At 40.5% G+C, this 19,216-nt stretch overlaps 1 protein-coding gene across 1 annotated transcript; it reads left to right on the top strand.

Annotated features, from left to right (window-relative positions):
- The first annotated feature begins 6,725 nt into the window (after positions 1 to 6,725).
- LOC129863649 (zinc finger and BTB domain-containing protein 43-like) lies at positions 6,726 to 18,095 on the top strand. Its single transcript, XM_055935775.1, has 2 exons — positions 6,726 to 6,833; positions 8,489 to 18,095. The coding sequence occupies exon 2, from the start codon at positions 8,508 to 8,510 to the stop codon at positions 9,921 to 9,923; it is 1,416 nt and encodes a 471-aa protein (XP_055791750.1). The 5' UTR covers positions 6,726 to 6,833; positions 8,489 to 8,507; the 3' UTR covers positions 9,924 to 18,095.
- The last annotated feature ends 1,121 nt before the right edge of the window (positions 18,096 to 19,216 follow it).

Genomic DNA, 19,216 nt, shown 5'->3' with positions numbered 1-19,216 from the left:
CAATGTTCTTAAGTTAGAATTTGTACAACCTACTTCTCATAGATAGGTACAGTACCAGTCAAAAGTTTGGACACACCTACTCTTTCCAGGGTTTTTCTTTATTTTTACTATTTTCTACATTGTAGAATAATAGTGAAGACATCAAAACTATGAAATAACACATGGAATCATGTAGTAACCAAAAAATGGTTAAAGAAATAAAAATGATTTTGGATTCTCAAATGACTGCCTCACCTGGTTCACCAACTACTTCTCAGACAGAGTTCAGTGTGTCAAATCGGAGTGCCTTTTGTCCGGACTTCTGTCAGTCTCTATGGGTGTGCCACAGGGTTCAATTCTCGGGCCGACTCTTTTCTCTCTATACATCAATGATGTCGCTCTTGCTGCTGGTGATTCTCTGAACCACCTCTACGCAGACGACACCATTCTGTATATTTCTGGCCCGTCTTTGGACACTGTGTTAACAAACCTCCAGACGAGCTTCAATGCCATACAACTCTCCTTCTGTGACGTCCAACTGCTCTTAAATGCTAGTAAAACTAAATGCATGCTCTTCAACCGATCGCCGCCCGCACCTGCCCGCCCGTCCAGCAGGTATATTTCACTGGTCACCCCCAAAGCTAACTCCTACTTTGGCCGCCTTTCCTTCCAGTTCTCTGCTGCCAATGACTGGAACGAATTGTAAAAATCACTGAAGCTGGAGACTCATATCTCCCTCACTAACTTTAAGCATCAGCTGTCAGAGCAGCTTTTAGATCATTGCACCTGTACATTGCCCATCTGTAAATAGCCCACCCAACTACCTCATCCCCATATTGTTATTTATTTGTTTGCTCCTTTGCACCCCAGTATCTCTACTTGCACATTCATCTTCTGCACATCTATCACTCCAGTGTTTACATTGCTAAATTGTAATTATTTCGCCACTTTGGCCAATTTATTGCCTTACCTCCTTTATCTTACTTAATTTGCACACACTGTACATGGACTTTTCTATTTTGTTATTGACTGTACGTTTGCTTATTCCATGTGTAACTCTGTGTTGTTTGTGTTGCACTGCTTTGCTTTATCTTGGCCAGGTCGCAGTTGTAAATGAGAACTTGTTCTCAACTGGCCTACCTGGTTAAATAAAGGTGAAAAAAAAAATATATATATATTTTATATTTGAGATTCTTCAAAGTAGCCGCCTTGATGACAGATTTGCACACTCTTGGCATTCTCTCAACCAGCTTCATGAGGTAGTCACCTGGAATAGATTTCAATTAACAGATGTGCATTGTTAAGTTAATTTGAGGAATTTCTTTCCTTCTTAATGCGTTTGAGCCAATCAGTTGTGTTGTGACAAGGTAGGGGTGGTATACAGAAGATAGCCCTATTTGGTAAAAGTCCATATTATAGGAAAGAACAGCTCAAATAAGCAAAGAGAAATGACAGTCCATCATTACTTTAAGACATGAAGGTCAGTCAATCCAGAAACTTTCAAGAATGTTGAAAGTTTTTTCAAGTGCAGTCGCAAAAAACATCCTCTGCTGCAGAGGATAAGTTCATTAGAGTTACCAGCCTCAGAAATTGCAGCCCAGGGCCTCCTGAGTGGTGCAGTGGTCTAAGGTAGCTGTGCCGCTAGAGATCCTGGTTCGATTTCAGGCTCTGTCGCAGCAGTCCACAACCGGGAGACCAATGGGGCGGAGCAGCATTGTCCGGATTAGGGGAGGTTTTGGCCGGCAGGGATGTACTTGTCCCATCGCGCTCTAGCGATTCCTGTGGCAGGCCAGGCGCATAAAACACTGACACGGACGCCAGGTGTACGGTGTTTCCTCCAACACATTGGTGTGGCTGGCTTCCGGGTTAAGCGGGCATTGTGTCAAGAAGCAGTGCGGCTGGGTTGTGTTTTGGAGTAAGCACGGCTCTCAACCTTCGCCTCTCCCGAGTTCGTACGGGAGTTTCAGCGATGGGACAAGAATGTAACTACCAATTGGATACCACGAAATTGGGGAGAAAAAGGGGTAAAGTTAAAAGAAAAAAGAAAGAAATTGCAGCCCAAATAAATGCTTCACAGAGTTCAAGTAACAGACACATCTCAACATCAACTGTTCAGAGGAGACTGCGTGAATCAGACCTTTATGGTCGAATTGATGCAAAGAAACCACTACTAAAGGACACCAATAAGAAGAAGAGACTTGCATGGGCCAAGAAACACGAGCAGTGGACATTAGACCATGGAAATCTGTCCTTTGGTCTGAGGAGTACAAATTTGAGATTTTTGGTTCCAACCGCTGTGTCTTTGTGAGACGCAGAGTAGTTGAACGGATGATCTCTGCATGTGTGGTTCCCATCGTGAAGCATGGAGGAGGAGGTGTGATGGTGTGGAGGTACTTTGCTGGTGACACGGTTGCGGATTTATTTAGAATTCAAGGCACACTTAACCAGCATGGCTACCACAGCATTCTGTAGCGGTACGCCATCCCATCTGGTTTGCGCTTAGGGGACTATAATTTGATCCAACACATCTCTAGGCTGTGTAAGGGCTATTTGACCAAGAAGGAGAGTGATGGAGTGCTGCATCAGATGACCTGGCCTCCACAATCCCCCGACCTCAACCCAATTGAGATGGTTTGGGATGAGTTGGACAGTAGAGTGAAGGAAAAGCAGCCAACAAGTGCTCCGCATATGTGGGAACTCCTTCAAGACTGTTGGAAAAGCAATCCAGGTGAAGCTTTTTTGGTTACTAAATGATTTCATATGTGCTATTTCATAGTTTCGATGTCTTCACTATTATTCTACAATGTAAAAATAGTAAAAATAAAGAAAAACCCTTGAATGAGTAGGTGTGTCCAAACTTTTGACTGGTACTATATATCAGCATGCACAATCAGTATTTACAAGCTCAGTTTGCCCTCTCACAATGCAGATAGTGGGTTTCATCACAGCATCATCGCTACATCACTGGTTGGTATGGCAACAGCACCGCCCTTGATCACATGGCACCACAGAGGGTGGTGCGGACAGCCCAGTACATCACTTGGGACGAGCTCCTTGCCATCCAGGACCTCTATATCAGGCGGTTTGAAAGGAAGGCCCGGAAAATCAGTAAAGACTCCAGCCACCCAAGCCATTGACTGTTGTCTCTGCTTCAGCACCGCAAGCGGTACCGGTGCATAAAGTCTGACACCAACAGGATCCTGGACAGCTTCTATCCCGAAGCCATAAATAAGACTGCTAAACAGCTAACAGAATGGCTACATAGACTATCTGAGTTGACCCTTGTATTTGATTTTTGCACAATTACAGGACTCTACACACTCACGAACACTGACACAACAACACACACCTTACATGCACACGCATTTATACTGAATCTACACACTCACATGCAATCATAATTTACGCTGCTGCTACTCTGTTTATTATATATCCCGATGCCCAGTAATGCTCAAATCAGTTTTGTTTTCAAATCCATTTTGGAATACTGACTGTCCAAACAGCAAGTTATAAGTGACCAAATCAGAATTGTGTGTGTTCAGACAGCAGTCATTTGCTGACATGGCTAATCTAGCCAAGTGTGTACGCAGTGGGGTAGACTGACTGGTGGTGGTGCTCATGCTTCCCATCACTCAGAATTTATGTTGCAAGCTAAGGTGACAACAATACCTGTCATGGACTTTTCCCAGTTGCTTTGAATGTTCAAAATAATAGTGTAAGAACACTTTTAAAGCATCAAGATGATTCAACTTTTAAAACAAGTCATTTTTGGCTAGCCACAGCAGTCAACTAGCTAGCTAGGTAGCTGTTTTGCCTTCTAGCACATTCACTCATTTGTTTGTGAACGATTAAAAAGGTACAATATGCAGAAATCGCTCCAGCATTTCCTGGTTACAAAAATTCGAATAGTTCGCATAATTTCAGTTTGGGACAATGTGCAGGTAATCATTGTACCAACTAAACCTCTGTGAAATATATTTTCACTAAACCAAAATATTGTATTTTCAACTGTTTGAAGCTGGTGTACAAAACTGGAAGTTTTTTTTCTAAAACTTAAGAACGGGAAACATAGAAATAGACCACATTGAACATATCTACCTCATCTTCGACTTGCTTTCAAAATGAGGATGACAGATCTATAACTCACATTTCTATTTGAATTTGGTCATGTTGCCGAAGAAGTTACATATTGCAGCTTTAACAGGCTAGTTAGCTGCCACAAGTTATTGTCAAACTGGCAGAGTAGTTTGCAAGCAACAAGATATGCCAAATAACAGTCTAAAAACCCTTAAAAGGCTATGGCTTGAAATATCTGATTCCATATGCTTTTTGGCTGTTTAGACTGCAGGAAAAAGAAGAGATCGGAATCGGATATGCAAAGACAATAGGATTAGAGTCACTTCAAACTGTCAATGTCAACAATGTTATAGTTTTAGTGCTAGAGCATGGCTCTCCAACCCTGTTCCTGGCGAGCTACCATCCTGTAAGTTTTGTTCCAACCCTATTTTAGCGCAGCTGATTCTAATAATTAGCTAGTTGCTAAGCTGAATCAGGTTTGTTACAACAGTGGTTGGTGTAAAAAACCTACAGGAGGGTAACTCTCCAGGAACAGGGTTGGAGAGCCCTGTACAAGAGCAAGAGCAAAATTGTCCACCCCTTTAGGTCTACTGGACCAGGATTGGGAAACAGTGTACTAAGCCATTTGAACAATAACAGTCAGATATGCTCTGCCGATAAACACGCTAACATAATGTACAGTGACGCTCTGTATGGTTTACCTGAATGTCATGAAGTGCTGTAGTAAGTGGTTGTTAGGACAGTGTGTTACCTAAGAGCTCACCTCACTAAGCTGTACAATACCAGAGCTTAGGATGTGGAGAAGCTGAGAAAAGCATTTTGGCAGCAACATGTGGTACATAATCAGAACAGCAAGGACAGAGTTCTGGCAGCGCTAGGCTCATGCTGTCGCTAGAATAAGGCCTCTGACTCCATCACAACAGCAGTGATATGGGGACTTTCAGAAGCTATTCTGAATGTTAAAAGAGACTACCGGTATTGTAAGAGACAAGCACCAGTTTAAGGTTCCACCAAGTTGAGACACAGATACACGATTACCCCTGTACAATTTCAGAAGCCTCCCTACTTCTTCAATTGATTGTATTCAATTTATTCGACATGGACAATGAACATGAATCAATACTTCTAAATGTGCCCCCAAGAATATATATTTTCCCTCTGCATCCAATCACTAACTAGATTGAGAGAGGAGCACCGTGCACTTCACAATAAAAACAACCCGGTAACATGGGGTCCTACCTGTAGGATTTAAGCAGGCGTTTTCTCTTGGTCCCATGGCCCAAGACCTGGCCGGGAGGCACAGGATTCCAGGTGCACAGTCCAGAGGTCCCGAATGTGTGGTCCAGAGGGTCCATGACAGACCTCACCGAAGGGGACTGGAAGCGACACAGCAGAGGGAGGCTAACTGTGTGTCAGCATAAAATGCTGCTGCAACTCTGTTGTACTTCCTGGAGATGCTTGCAAGACACTCGAAGCTCTCTTCATTACCTCTCACTTTCATTCTTGCTCTCTCTCTCTCTCTCCAACCAGACACTCCTCCATTTGTCTCTGGTGCAAAAGGGCCAGTTCCCCTCCTCCCTTTATAAGCTTATTAGTGAATGTGCTCACTGCAGGGCTTGCCTAGGCCTCTCTGTCATGCAATGTGGTAGCAGCAGAGTATACAGTAGTAAACTAGGCTGTGCTGTTGTACAGTTTTGCATGATAACAAACTAGCATCCAGGTTACTGCACTAATCTAATGAAATAGAAACTGAGTTAGAAGAAGTTTTTTTTTATGGACACTTAAATTAGATTAGTTCCATTTGCAGTCAGTCACAGTGTGTTCAAACTGTGTGTTCAAAGTTCATACACAGTGTTTCTGTATCTTCTCTCAGGAAAGACAGTAGGTCAACACAGAGTTGACAACCCCACAGTGACACTCATCGGGACTGTGGTTTCTGAAGCATATTCTTCAACTGAGAACTACTTCATTTATGTTTTTCTACTGCAACGGAAATACTCTTCAAATCAAATGTATTTATATTGCCCTTCTTACATCAGCTGATATCTCAAAGTGCTGTACAGAAACCCAGCCTAAAACCCCAAACAGCAAGCAATGCAGGTGTAGAAGCACGGTGGCTAGGAAAAACTCCCTAGAAAGGCCAAACCCTAGGAAGAAACCTAAAGAGGAACCAGGCTATGAGGGGTGGCTGAGAACTACTTTATTTTTGTTTTTCTACGGCAATGGAAATACTCTTCAACTGAGAACTACTTTATTTATGTTTTTCTACTGCAACGGAAATACTCTTGAACTGAGAAAGGGCAGCAAGTGATTTCAAATAGGTGAACTTACCGGTAGTAGATGGGGAGTTGTAATCGATATGGTACCTTATTGACCCTCCAGAATGCCTCGGTATTGTTATTTTATTGTGTTCGTTTTTATTTAAATTTTTACTATATTTTATTCAGTAATTTTTTTCTTAACTCTATTTCTTGAACTGCGTTGTTGGTTAAGGGCTTGTAAATAAGCATTTCACGGTAAGGTCTACACTTGTTGTATTGGACACATGTGACAAATAACATTCGATTTGATTTGTGACTCTGAATCTGACTTTGTTGCTGTGTTATCTTGTGGAAACCAGACATTGGGGGCGGGCTGCCGGCAGGTTTGTTTACATTGCTCATAACGCGCCATGCGATTCTTGGCTACGTGATGACGTAAACTGAAAGAAATCCGGTGGAACTCGGAAGAGAGGTGACTGTTGTATTCTAAATCAAAAGATCAAAATGAAATCAAAGGTGAGACAACTCTATTTTTCATGCATGTACGACTCATAGATATGTACGTATGGTCAGTAATTCTTGAAAACCTAGGAATTCATCATGATCGTAAGAATTTGATGTATTCAGTGCATTCTACTTGGGTTAGCGCCATAGCTCAGCTAGCCAGCTTCTGCAACATTGTTTTTTTAGCATCTTGTGAATCACACGGGAAATGGAAATGTTTACACTTGCACACAGTGTTCTGAATGCAAATCTGCACATAACAGTTTGCAGATGTTGAAATCCAAACCTATATTGCTTACCTACGTTTTTTCTTCATTGTGAGTATCCAATTGTATTTGCTTGGTAACAGCTTCTATCATTATCTAGGTTTCCATCTTATTGGCGACAGATTTCATGCGAATATTCTAAAATCTGCATAATATTTGCATTTTCCGTCAAGTGGAGTGTTTCCACCAAAACTGACTTGTTGCGGGGAAAAAACAGTGCGTGATGACGTAGACACACAGCATTACATTTGTGTTGCGTTTTCATGTACAGAATACAAATCTAAATGTGTTTCTATCGCATTTTCAACTCAACCAATAGTTTTGTCACAAAGACTGTTGCCTAAATAGCCTGCCTACTCTGGTCTTGGCACATGCGTTCTAACCAACAGCTCGCAGAAACAGTGCGCGTAGGCTAGTCTACATTATGAGATTATTATGGATATTTGTTTTTGTCAAGCATCGATCATCATGTCACCAGAATGAGTCCCTCGATATTTATTGGAAAGGACCATGAAGCTCATAGCGTGCACTTTCAGCACCCTGTGAAGTTCCTCATAATTAACTTAATCTGTAACCTAATAAACTGCATGGTTTCCCGAGTCGTAGTGAGAGGACCACACACCATATCATCGCGTGACTCCCAAGTTTGCTTCAATATGATGGTTTTTAAATCAGTATTTGCGCATGAAGGCGTTTCCACCACCATTTCTCGCATAATACATTTTACCGACACAAAAAGGTCCCACCATGTGGAATGAACACGTTATCTGTAGGCATTTATACAATTGTACCGAACCTTCCTGTTTCCATCACAGTTGTCATTCATTTTCGTAATAATAAAAACAATAGTTTTTGTACAGTATTACTTTGCTCACATGAAAACTGTGGATCGAAGGTGGTTGGTGAGTACACCCCACTTATGTACATGTTATGGCCATCTGTAGCAAGTTCTAGCTACTCCATGTGATCGACATGATTAATAGAATTATTAAATATTTGTCTAACTTCTTTTAAACTGGCATGGATAGTTAACCACAAGTATTGTGCTTTTATCACATCTAGCTAAGTGGGAGTGAAAGTGCATTTTTCTGTTTTGTCAGTGATATAAGGAAAATCACAGAAACTGTGCTCGCAAAGTTAAAACATGAGTGGATTGCAAAGTACTAGGCCTATGTACTGTAATGAAACAGCAGGGAGCAGGTCTTGAACCCTCGACCCCTAGCCCGAGGTCCGGCGTGCTATCGACTGTGCCGCAAAAGCATGCTCATGCGGCAGAGTCGATTTCCACACTTATAAACCCAGGGTCGTTACAGTACCTTAATACCTCTATGCTCTAGATCTAGAACCCACATATTTAACTTCAACATAATGAATGACTTGTTGATGTTCTACATGTTCTAGATCTAGAACCCTGGCTGCCATGGAGTCCGAGGGTAACGTGCTCCGCGTGGACTTCCCAAACTTCTCCGGATCCCTGCTTCAGAAGCTCAACCAGCAACGGCAGAGAGGCCAGCTTTGTGACATCATCGTGGTCATCCAGGGCCACCAGTACCGCGCTCACCGGGCCGTCCTGGCCGCCAGTTCGCCCTACTTCTGCGACCAGGTCCTCCTCAAAAACAGCGCCCGCTGTGTTTTACCCGACGTCATGCACCCATGTGTGTTCGAACGCCTCCTCCTCTCTTGCTACACAGGCACCCTGCACCTACCGGCCGGCGAAGTGGTAGCGTTCCTCACTGCAGCAAGCTTCCTCCAGATGTGGCACGTGGTGGACAAGTGCACTGAGCTGTTAGAGGTGGTAGGAAGCGGCACAAGAACATTAGCGCACAAGTCTTCTGGTGGGCTTGGGGACAGGCCTTCCCCTGGGGACAGCAGCTACCACAGCCCTGGGGATGGCTCCATGGGCCTGGAGGCCGGCGGAGTAGCAGTGGAGAGCTTTGCCAAGATGGAAATGGATCAGCTCCTGGAGAACAGCTTCTCCCCATCCTCTCTGGAGAACAACAGCATCCAGCCCGGCGGCAGCTGCTCTCCGCCGGTCGACCACGACGGCTCAGGTAGCGAGGCCACCAGCCAGGACGGGGATGACGAGGAGGTTGGTGAGGGGGACTACCAGTACTCCAGACCAGCCTACGTCCCACCCAGCATCATGGGCCACAGAAAATGGGTCCATGTGAAGTCAGAGAGGCGTGAGGATTGTGGGGGCGGCGGAGCTCTGTTTAGCGGGGACCCTGCGGTTACTGACCCCGAGCAGATGAACTTTAGCCACTCCCAGGCCTCGGCCAGCAAGAGCTCCCTGGGCCACAGCTTCGACGAGAAGCTGGCAGCTCAGCTGGAGGATCGCCTGGAGGAGGACCCGCTGGACTTTTATGGCACCTCCATGGAGGGCTTCTCCGGCGACAAGGCCGAAGGAACCCCGCTTGGGCTGAAGAACGACCTGCTAGGAGGGGCAACCGGGGGTGAGGAGAGTAGCGGTGGTTTGGAAGGAAACCCCAGTGGCCTCCAGGAAGAGACCTCCCACTCGGGCTTTGCCTCAGTGGTCTACAAATTGTACCCCTGCCAGTGTGGCAAGAGTTTCACCCACAAGAGCCAACGGGACCGGCACATGAGCATGCACCTTGGCTTGCGGCCATACGGCTGCGCCGTGTGCGGCAAGAGCTTCAAGATGAAGCACCACCTGGTGGGCCACATGAAGATTCACACGGGTGTAAAGCCCTACGAGTGCAGCCTGTGTGCCAAGCGCTTCATGTGGCGGGACAGCTTCAACAGACACACGTCCTCCTGCACCAGGGCCCACCAGGCCCGGCCTGCCGTCAACGAGCAGGCTGCCCAGATCTGCTGACCCCAGATCAGATTTCCAACTACAGTTCACTTCGTCATCTCCCACAGTCCCGTATCAGTTTCACTGAGCAGGCTGCCCAGATTTGCTGATCCTGGATCAGATTAGCACACAGTTGCTTGGATGACCAGCCAGTTTAGGTGGATATAGGGTTAATCCACCCCTTTTGATTTGAACAAAACCTTACATACATATTTGCCTATTGTAGAAGTGCTCAGAAACAGCTTTTTCTTTTACCTGAATGCCAACATGTTCAAGAGATAAAGGTGGTCAAAGTTTACCCATTTTTCATACCCCAACATACCATAAGACATCCATGTCTTCATCACTGGAAAAGATAAACGGATTAGATTTATATCATTTGAAAAGCTTACAAACAGGGTTGTCAAACTATTTTATACATTTTTTCCTTTAACGTCAATTATCTAAAAATGTGGAACCTCCTATTTTACATCCTTTAATGTGTTTGTGTTGTGCCTGCCATCGGTTGTGACACAACATGCTCTTGAATACAGGGTGGGTATAATGGTTTGGCTAATACATGTAGTAAAATGGGAATAACACTTACATTTCAAGTGGAACCACAAAGATGGTTGGAGGTCCAGACATCAGAGAATGTTGACTTGAGTGGGAATATCTGTTGTTTTAAATTATACTGTCAAACCTCCATAGGAAACCTATTGAAATCATAGGAATTTATATTTTTTACATTTGTCATTTAGCAGATGCTCTTATCCAGAGCGACTTACAGTAGTGAGTAATTTTATTTATTTTTATTTAAAAATAAAAGTACTTGTCCCTCGTGGGACTCAAAGCCATAATCTTGACGGAGCATAGATAACATAGATAATTGGAAACATAGATAATAGAATAGACATGACCATTTAAGTTTACATTTATTGGTGGGTCGACCGGCGGTCACCTTTGTGGTAGACTGGTAGTAGTTAGAAGTTAACAGTTTTATTCAATTATCATTTCAGTGGTGTACCTGGAGGATATTCAGTAGTGAGTTGCCTAGTTATATAAAGGTTAAATATGTTTTATAAATTTTTTAAACACAGCTAAGTTGCAGTGGTCTGAAGGGATAGGTCCATTAAATTTCTATGATTGAAATGATACCCACCTTGTATTCTAGAGCAAGTTGTGTCTCAACTGTTGGTGGGCAAAACACAAAAAACTCAGATGTGAAATAGGGCCTAAGCTAAATATGCAAATATGAAGGGGAAAAAAATCAGAGTTTACACATTTTTAGATAATTGAAGTTAAAGGTTTAAAAAAATGTATTTTTTTTTTTTTTTTAATCCTTTGACACGTACTAACAAACGGGTGTGATCCCTGCAGCGTAAGCTCAAACCAGTGTGATTAGAACGCTTATTTAGAACGTCCAGTTTCGATTGATGTAACAGTCCGTGTTTGAGCTGGCCACACTCTTTTTTTCACAGAAACATTTAGCACAAACACAGTCCTTACAAAGTTATGTCCTGAATGTGACCAGTTTATTTTTGAATGCAATGTTCAGACATTCACAGAAGTAGCGGCAGCATAACACAATCATCCAAACCGGAAAATGTAGGCTACATCAGTATTAGCACTAACTGAGGAAAGATTGACATAACACAAGCGGACATATTACTATTTACAATTCATCACATCACGGTGAGCTCACCATTGATTGAAATAGAGTAAATACTTTCAAAAAATCAAAACTATTTCGACGATGTGTAGTTTGTACGCGCCACTATGTTAGTTTTCTGCGTCAACCAAAGATAAGAAGAGGAGACAAGATGAGTTTGGTCTGTTTTGCAGTATGCGTGATGAAGGGGGTGTGTCGTCTGCGATCATTCACTTTCGGAAGATTACTCGAAAGATGAGTGAACCATTCCTTTCCACCATTCCTTTCCACCATTCCATTATAACATCTTTGGTCTAACAGACGTTTCTGTGACACCCAGAATGCATTGTGAAATTTCAACAAACATGGAGCCATACATAGCTGGAAAATATCTTAGCATTAGCTCATCATAAGTAGTACAACCTTCAAAATAGTATTTTACATCATAGGTGTCCATTAAAATTACAATTGCAATAATTGGAATAATTGGAATGCATTTTGTCACCAGTACTAGAAACCTGAATAAAACAATAAATACGTTATCCTCCATACACACTGTATGCTACAGTAGAAGCTACAACATGATATACAGAAAATAAGGCACTTACTTTGATAGGAACACACACAAGTCCAAAGTTATTATTTGTAAAGAAAACAACAATGAAGGCAATGTGAGCGCCAGCCAGAAAATGTGCCATGGGGAAAAAGTTTGTGCACGACTGCACAAATGTCTGCATACTTGATCTGCAGAAACACTGGGGAAGTGCTTGGCTTGGGCTCTCCTCGAAGAGAGAGAAAAGTCAAATAATTTTACATTGACAAGTTGAAACATAACCCTCGCAGCCTGCTAATTATCTATAGGCTAACTGTCCTCTTACTGAACGATCACATTCATTAACATTGAGTGCATTCTTTGGCGGTGGCAGGTAGTCTAGTGTTTAGAGCGTTGGACTAGTAACCGAAAGGTTGCAGGATCTAATCCCCGAGCTGACAAGGTAAAAATCTGTCGTTCTGCCCCTGAACAAGGCAGTTAACCCACTGTTCCTAGGCCATCATTGAAAATAAGAATTTGTTCTTAACTGACTTGCCTAGTTAAATAAAGGTAAAATAAAAAAAATCTGACATCACGTGTATAAAACAACTCACGCTGGTGTGACCGTTAGAGATATTTGGAACTCACAAGTGAAAAAGGTTAAATATAATTTTAGGTAAATCATGAAATACTTTGACAACACTTTGTCATCTTTTAAATGACATCAAACTCAACCGTTTATCTTTTTTTTTTAAATCAGTAATGAAGACAGGGATGTCTCATGGTATGGTGACATGGGTCAACTTTGAGCACCTTTATCTTCTGAATGTTTGGCCATTCAGGTCCAAAAAGTCACTTTCTGATCACTTCTTCCATGGGCAAACATGTATGGAAAGTGTGGTTTAAATCAAAAGGGATGCTGTCAAAAAGTGATTGACTTCAAATGGATTTACCCTATAGACTTACAACGGGGAAGCAGCCTGAGCCAACCGTCACATACAAACTGATCCAAGACGCCAGCTTTGCAGTCTAGTCAGCTACTCAGATCTGCCGAGTCGGAATCAGAACCTCAGAAATGGTGGTGTGTGGACTGCTATAGCTACTTAACAGGAGAGACATGGAGTGCATGTACAGTGCCTTCAGGAAGTATTCATACCCTTTTACTTATTCCACATTTTGTTGTGTTACAGCCTGGATTCAAAACATTTCATTTCTTCTACTTCTCACCCATCTACACAATACCCCATAATGAAAAAGTTCAAACATGTTTTTAGAAATGTTAGCAAATTTATTGAAAATACCATACAGAAGTATCTCGTTTACATAAGTATTCACACCACTGAGTCAATACTTTGTAGCAGCTGTGAGTCTTTCTGGGTAAGTTTCTAAGAGCTTTCCACACCTGGATTGTGAAACTTTTGCGTGTTATTCTTTTCAAAATTCAAGCTCTGTCAAATTGGTTTTTGATCATTGCTAGACAACCGTTATCAGGTCTTGCCGTAGATTTTCAAGAAGATTAAAGTCAAAATTGTAACTCGGCCACTCGGGAAGATTTATTGTCTTCTTGGTAAGCAACTCCAGTGTAGATTTGGGCTTGTGTTTTAGGTTTTTGTCCTGCTGAAAGGTGAATTCATCTCCCAGTGTCTGGTGGAAAGTAGACTGAACTGGGTTTTCTTTTAGGATTTTGCCGGTGCTTAGCACCATTTAGCACCACAATTACAAGCATACCCATAACATAATGCAGCCACCAGTATGCTTGAAAATATGGGGAATGACACTTTGTAATGTGTTGTGTTGGATTTGCCCCAAACATAACACGTTGTATTCAGGACAAAAGTTAATTGCTTTACCACATTTTTTGCAGTATTACTTTAGTGCCTTTTTGCAAACAGGATGCATGCTTTGGAATATTTTTATTCTGTACAGGCTTCCTTCTTTTCCCTCTGTCAATTAGGTTAGTATTGTGGAGTAACTACAATGTTGTTGATCCATCCTCAGTTTTCGCCTATGACAGCCATTAAACTCTGTAACTGTTTTAAGTCACCATTGGCCTCATGGTAAAATCCCTGAGCGGTTTCCTTCCTCTCCGGCAACTGAATTCAGAAAGACGCCTGTATCTTTGTAGTGACAGGGTTTATTGATACACCATCCAAATTGTAATTAATAATTTCACCATGCTCAAAGGGATATTTAATGTGTGTGTGTTTTTTTTAGAACCCATCTACCAATAGGTGCCGTTCTTTGCGAGGCATTGGAAAACCTCCCTGTTCTTTGTGGTTGAATCTGTGTTTGAAATTCACTGCTTGACTGAGGGACCATACAATTATTTGTATGTGTGGGGTACAGATATGAGGTAGTCATTCAAAACTTATGTTCAACACTATTATTGCACATAGTCCATGCAACGTATTATGTGGCTTTTAAGCAAATGTGTACTTCTGAACTTATTTAGGCGTGCCATTACAAAAGAGTTGAATACTTATTGACACAAGACATTTCTGCTTTTCATTTTTAATTAATTAGTAAAAAATGTATAAACATGATTCAACGTTTGACATTATCAGGTACTGTGTGTAGGCCAGTGACAAAAAAAATCGACATTTAATAAATGTTTTAATTCATTCTGTAACACAACCAAATGTGGAAAAAGTCGAGGGGTGTGAATACATTCTGAAGGCACTGTAAGTAGACTTTGAAGCACGAATGGGTTTGGTCACACTAATGTGGGTTCCATGTTACCTCAAGGTTCTCACATAGACACATCAATAGCACACTGGCTAAAGCCATTATATTTACTGGGTTTAAACCATATATGGGCCTTTCTTTTGTTAACTATGGTGGTAGGGTGTTTTTTTCGCTCTCGGGACTGGATGTTGGAGAGTAGTGCCATTTATCTTGTCAGTTAGCCAGCCATTCCACAGAGGAGTTGCCATTTTGAAACCGTACTTGTTTACCCTCCGATGACTTTTCATATCTGTCACCTTGAAAATCAGGGATTCTCCTGTTCATCGTGTATTAATAGTTTATTTATTCATGGTTTTGGGAGGGGAATCATGTAAATGAGACAGTGTATCTTTGACATACTTGTACAGTTGTAGAAAATGATGGTAGGTTCAATGATGGTGAGTATTGTTTAAGGTGTGCCAATGTACTGTGTAGCCCAAGTTAGGTCAATATAACGTGTGAGGCTGTTGAGCTATGTAAATGGAATAGTACTTATGATATTGGCACATGTTTTTGACATATTGAACATACTTAAAGTAACCATCCAGTGTTTCCAGATTTCTAAGAAATATGACACTAAAATTAATGACAATTTGAGTGAAATACTTTTCCTTCCAAAAATGGGTAATTAAGCATGTTAAAACGCAGCTTTTCTGGGTTGGAATTGTGTGTGCGTACCCCAACAACAGAATGGTGTGGGTGTATACCGGTTATTAAAAATGTTGATGCAAGTTGACTGAAGATTGCCCTGCTCAGCCAATGAGGCAGGATGACATCATTCTCTATGAGTAAATAGCAAGTATTTGTTTGAGATACAAGTTTGAGGTGGAGTTGAAGTGTTTTTTTCCCTCCAATTTATGCTTAGGCCACAAATCTGAGTATAAGACGAGTCAACAAAATTATTTGGGTATGAGTTAACGGAATATATACTTTTAAAAGTTAGGTTTTCCCGGGACAGTTACTTTAAGTTTAATGAGTCATGCATTTCAGTTTTGGAAATAGTATTCTTAAAGGCACTTAAACCTTTTTTGAACCAGAGCATGCCTTTCTCGTGACTTTTTGCCAGTAGGCTACCTGCTAGAAAGTCTCTTCACACTTTTGTACAGTCAGCCACATAAAGAGTTATGTGAAAAACAATACAAGGTAGTATACCTCATTTTTAAATTATGCCTGGGATAAGTCATAAGAATTTTGCGGTTCAAGTAGGCTGTTTTGCTTGCTAGGTTTGTTTTACAGTTTATACTATTTCAATTCAAACATGATTTGATTGATGTTATATGTTTAACTGGAAACCTCAATTACATATACTAAAACCTCAACATATTTATCATAAAATATTTAACTATATTTTTTGGGAAGTAGGTATAAATAAATGTACAAATGCACAAAAAGATTACTGTACGGTAGTTTGTAGTTACACATCTGATAATCAACATATTGAATATAGTTTGTGGTTTCTTACTACTCTTATAGCCTAATAAATATTGTTTTTAGATAATTTATGACTGACATTGTTGATATATTGTTATTTTTTAATCAGCACGCGTTAATGGATTTTGAATTTAAGATATGATCCTTGAAGAATGAACGTTAAATCCTAAAATGTTTTGTAAAAAGGTGACAATTGGTACTTACACCACCACAACGAGGAATATGCCACAATCTGTTCACCAATAGCTTTCTAGGTATTGTTAAAGAAAAATAAAGTGGACAGTCTAAGATTTTGCACTAGTTGCTACTTTTGTGACTATGTATTACGGGTGCCCTGGGAAATAAAGAGCAACCTATCTTCATTTTGAGGATAAAAAACATAATGATTAAACAATAGGACCAACTGAATTTGTTTTGGAAGATGTTTCTGCTTTTGCTTCCTTTATATTAGTGATGACATTTTGTAGTATACTGTATAATATGATACTACACATGTTAGTATCCCTTGATCAGGTTCCATGATCAAACATGTTTTTAGAAATGTTTGCAAATGTATTGAAAATGAAATACAGAAATATCTCATTTACATAAGTAGTCACACCCCTGAGTCAACACATGTTAGAATCATCTTTGACAGTGATTACAGCTGTGAGTCTTTCTGGGTAAATCTCTAAGAGCTTTGCACACCTAGATTGTACAATATTTGCACATTCTTAAAAAAAATATTCAAGCTCTGTCAAGTTGGTTGTTGATCATTGCTAGATGACAATTGTCAAGTCTTGCCATAGATTTTCAAGTAGATTTAAGTCAAAACTGTAACTAGGCCACTCAGGAACATTCAATGTCATCTTGGTAAGCAACTCCAGTGTCTGATCAGCCTTGTGTTGTAGGTTATTGTCCTGCTGTAAGGTGAAAATAACCTGGACCAACAAACGTATTGCAAGTGTCTGGAACAGGTAATTTTTCATAATTTTTCAGCTTTCTTGATTACAAGTATGCAAATTGTATTTTTTGTATCGGCTGCTAACGAAACAAAAGACAATCATTTTAGAGTGACGGTCTTTTTCATGTGAAAGCTAACATTGGTGCATTTTAATTCAAAGTAGGAACTCTGTCTACTGTATGCAGTACAAAATATGGTATTTGAAATGATGCTACGGTATTTGCTGCCACAATGCATTTATCAGAAGTTCTGTAGGTTTTCGGGTTATCTGGAGAAATGTCATCTAATCATCAATTGAAAATAAGTTCCTCGGAATGATAGGCCTAGGTACTGTTAAATCAAATTTAAAGTGAACAGTCTGAGATTTAGCAGTAGTTAGTTGCTACTTTTGTGACTGTATTACAGGTGTCCTGGGAAAATAAAGAGCAAACTAATAGGACCAATTGAGCTTGTTTGGGAAGATGTTTCTGCTTTTATTATATTATATTAGTGGTGAAATTAAAACTACCTCACACATAAATTAGCATGTGTCTTTAGATTTGACTATCTAATAAAAGTTGCTCACATTTTTCCAGAACTCTTTCCTAAAACTTTCTTTGTCACCATTTTGGATATTTTCTTCTTACAGAAGAACTTTGTGAATGTTTTGTACAAACAAAATGTTTTCAGCAATAAATGTTTGCGCCCTGTGTAACATTTCTTAGGTGATGTTGTTTGGAAAACTCTACTTCATTAGGTTAAATTAATTATTTAAATGATATTACCTGTGGGCTATTTCTCTTATGCTGTGTAAATGGAACAACCTATGACACCCTACCACAGGGTGGTGTATTTTGAGACGGTCAAATAATGTAGGGTTGTCTTGATACCAGTATTGCGATACCAAGGCACTGAGTTTTCCATGGCAAAAAATAAAACATAAAGCAGACTGAACTCTATGGTCCTTTCAAAAACCTGCTGTATGTAAAATATTGTGTGATATAGCTTGGGAATAAACAAATGTGATTCTAGGTGACAACACAAGGCTTTGGCCGTGTTTGAGAACATAAAAACCGTCATGTATCATGGGTAACTTGTGACTGACAGAGTGGTTATTTATTAACCAAGGGGATTTGTAAATCAGTCAGTCTCGACTCACCTTTAAAGTCAGCTGCAATCTTGAACTGCATGTCTGCAACGTTTGAAAAAAATTCTAAAGAAATTAGGTCAGCTTCATGCTGTGTTTCCATTCTAAGATACTTCAGAGTATTGCGATACTGTTATTGTGACAACCCCAGAATGTAGTAAGTATTTCCTATTACCTTTCCTATTACCGCGTGTGGTTGACCCACATGACATAATCCTCATACTGATCATGTCATCTTTGTGAAAGTATGATGCTTTACTTCCTTCAGGAATTATTCACACCCCTTGACTTATTCCACATTTTGTTGTGTTACAGCCTGAATTCAAAATGGATTAAATAGATTGGAACTAAAGGCACTGTAACTAATCACTCACTTTCACTTCTCATTTCAATGCGTGCTGAGTCTCAGGTTCCATATTGACCACTAGACTAGGAAGCCACAGACCGTTACAGGTCGTTCCATTAAAATAGTGTCTTTTGCATACCTTTTATATTTTATCTAAAAATTGTAAACCAGTATTGCATTTTAAGAGTCTGTTATATTAAAGGAAGTGCCCTTTTTAATATAGACAATGTGGAAAATTCAATAAATCAGATATTTAAGATGAATAAAGACTTGCTTAAAGTGCCATAATTCAGCATTGACATGTCCCTCCATGCAACCCCACAAATTAATACTACAGTTTATTATAGAATACTGTAGTACTTACTATAGAATTCTGAAGTAAACTGTAATATACTGTAGAATCCTACGCTAGTATCCCTCAATCTTGTAGTACTGACTATAGACCTTTGTAGTATTCTGTAGAATTCTATACTACACAATGTAGTAGTGCTTATAACAACATTTTGTAGTATACTGTATAATACTATCGATACAAAAAACAATGTTTTAAGTGAAATATTAGCTTTTGTCTGAAGCTGAAAA

Source organism: Salvelinus fontinalis, chromosome 10, assembly GCF_029448725.1.
Source record: "Salvelinus fontinalis isolate EN_2023a chromosome 10, ASM2944872v1, whole genome shotgun sequence".
Classification (NCBI taxonomy): Eukaryota; Metazoa; Chordata; class Actinopteri; order Salmoniformes; family Salmonidae; genus Salvelinus; species Salvelinus fontinalis.
This window is presented reverse-complemented; position numbering and strand designations above follow the sequence as displayed.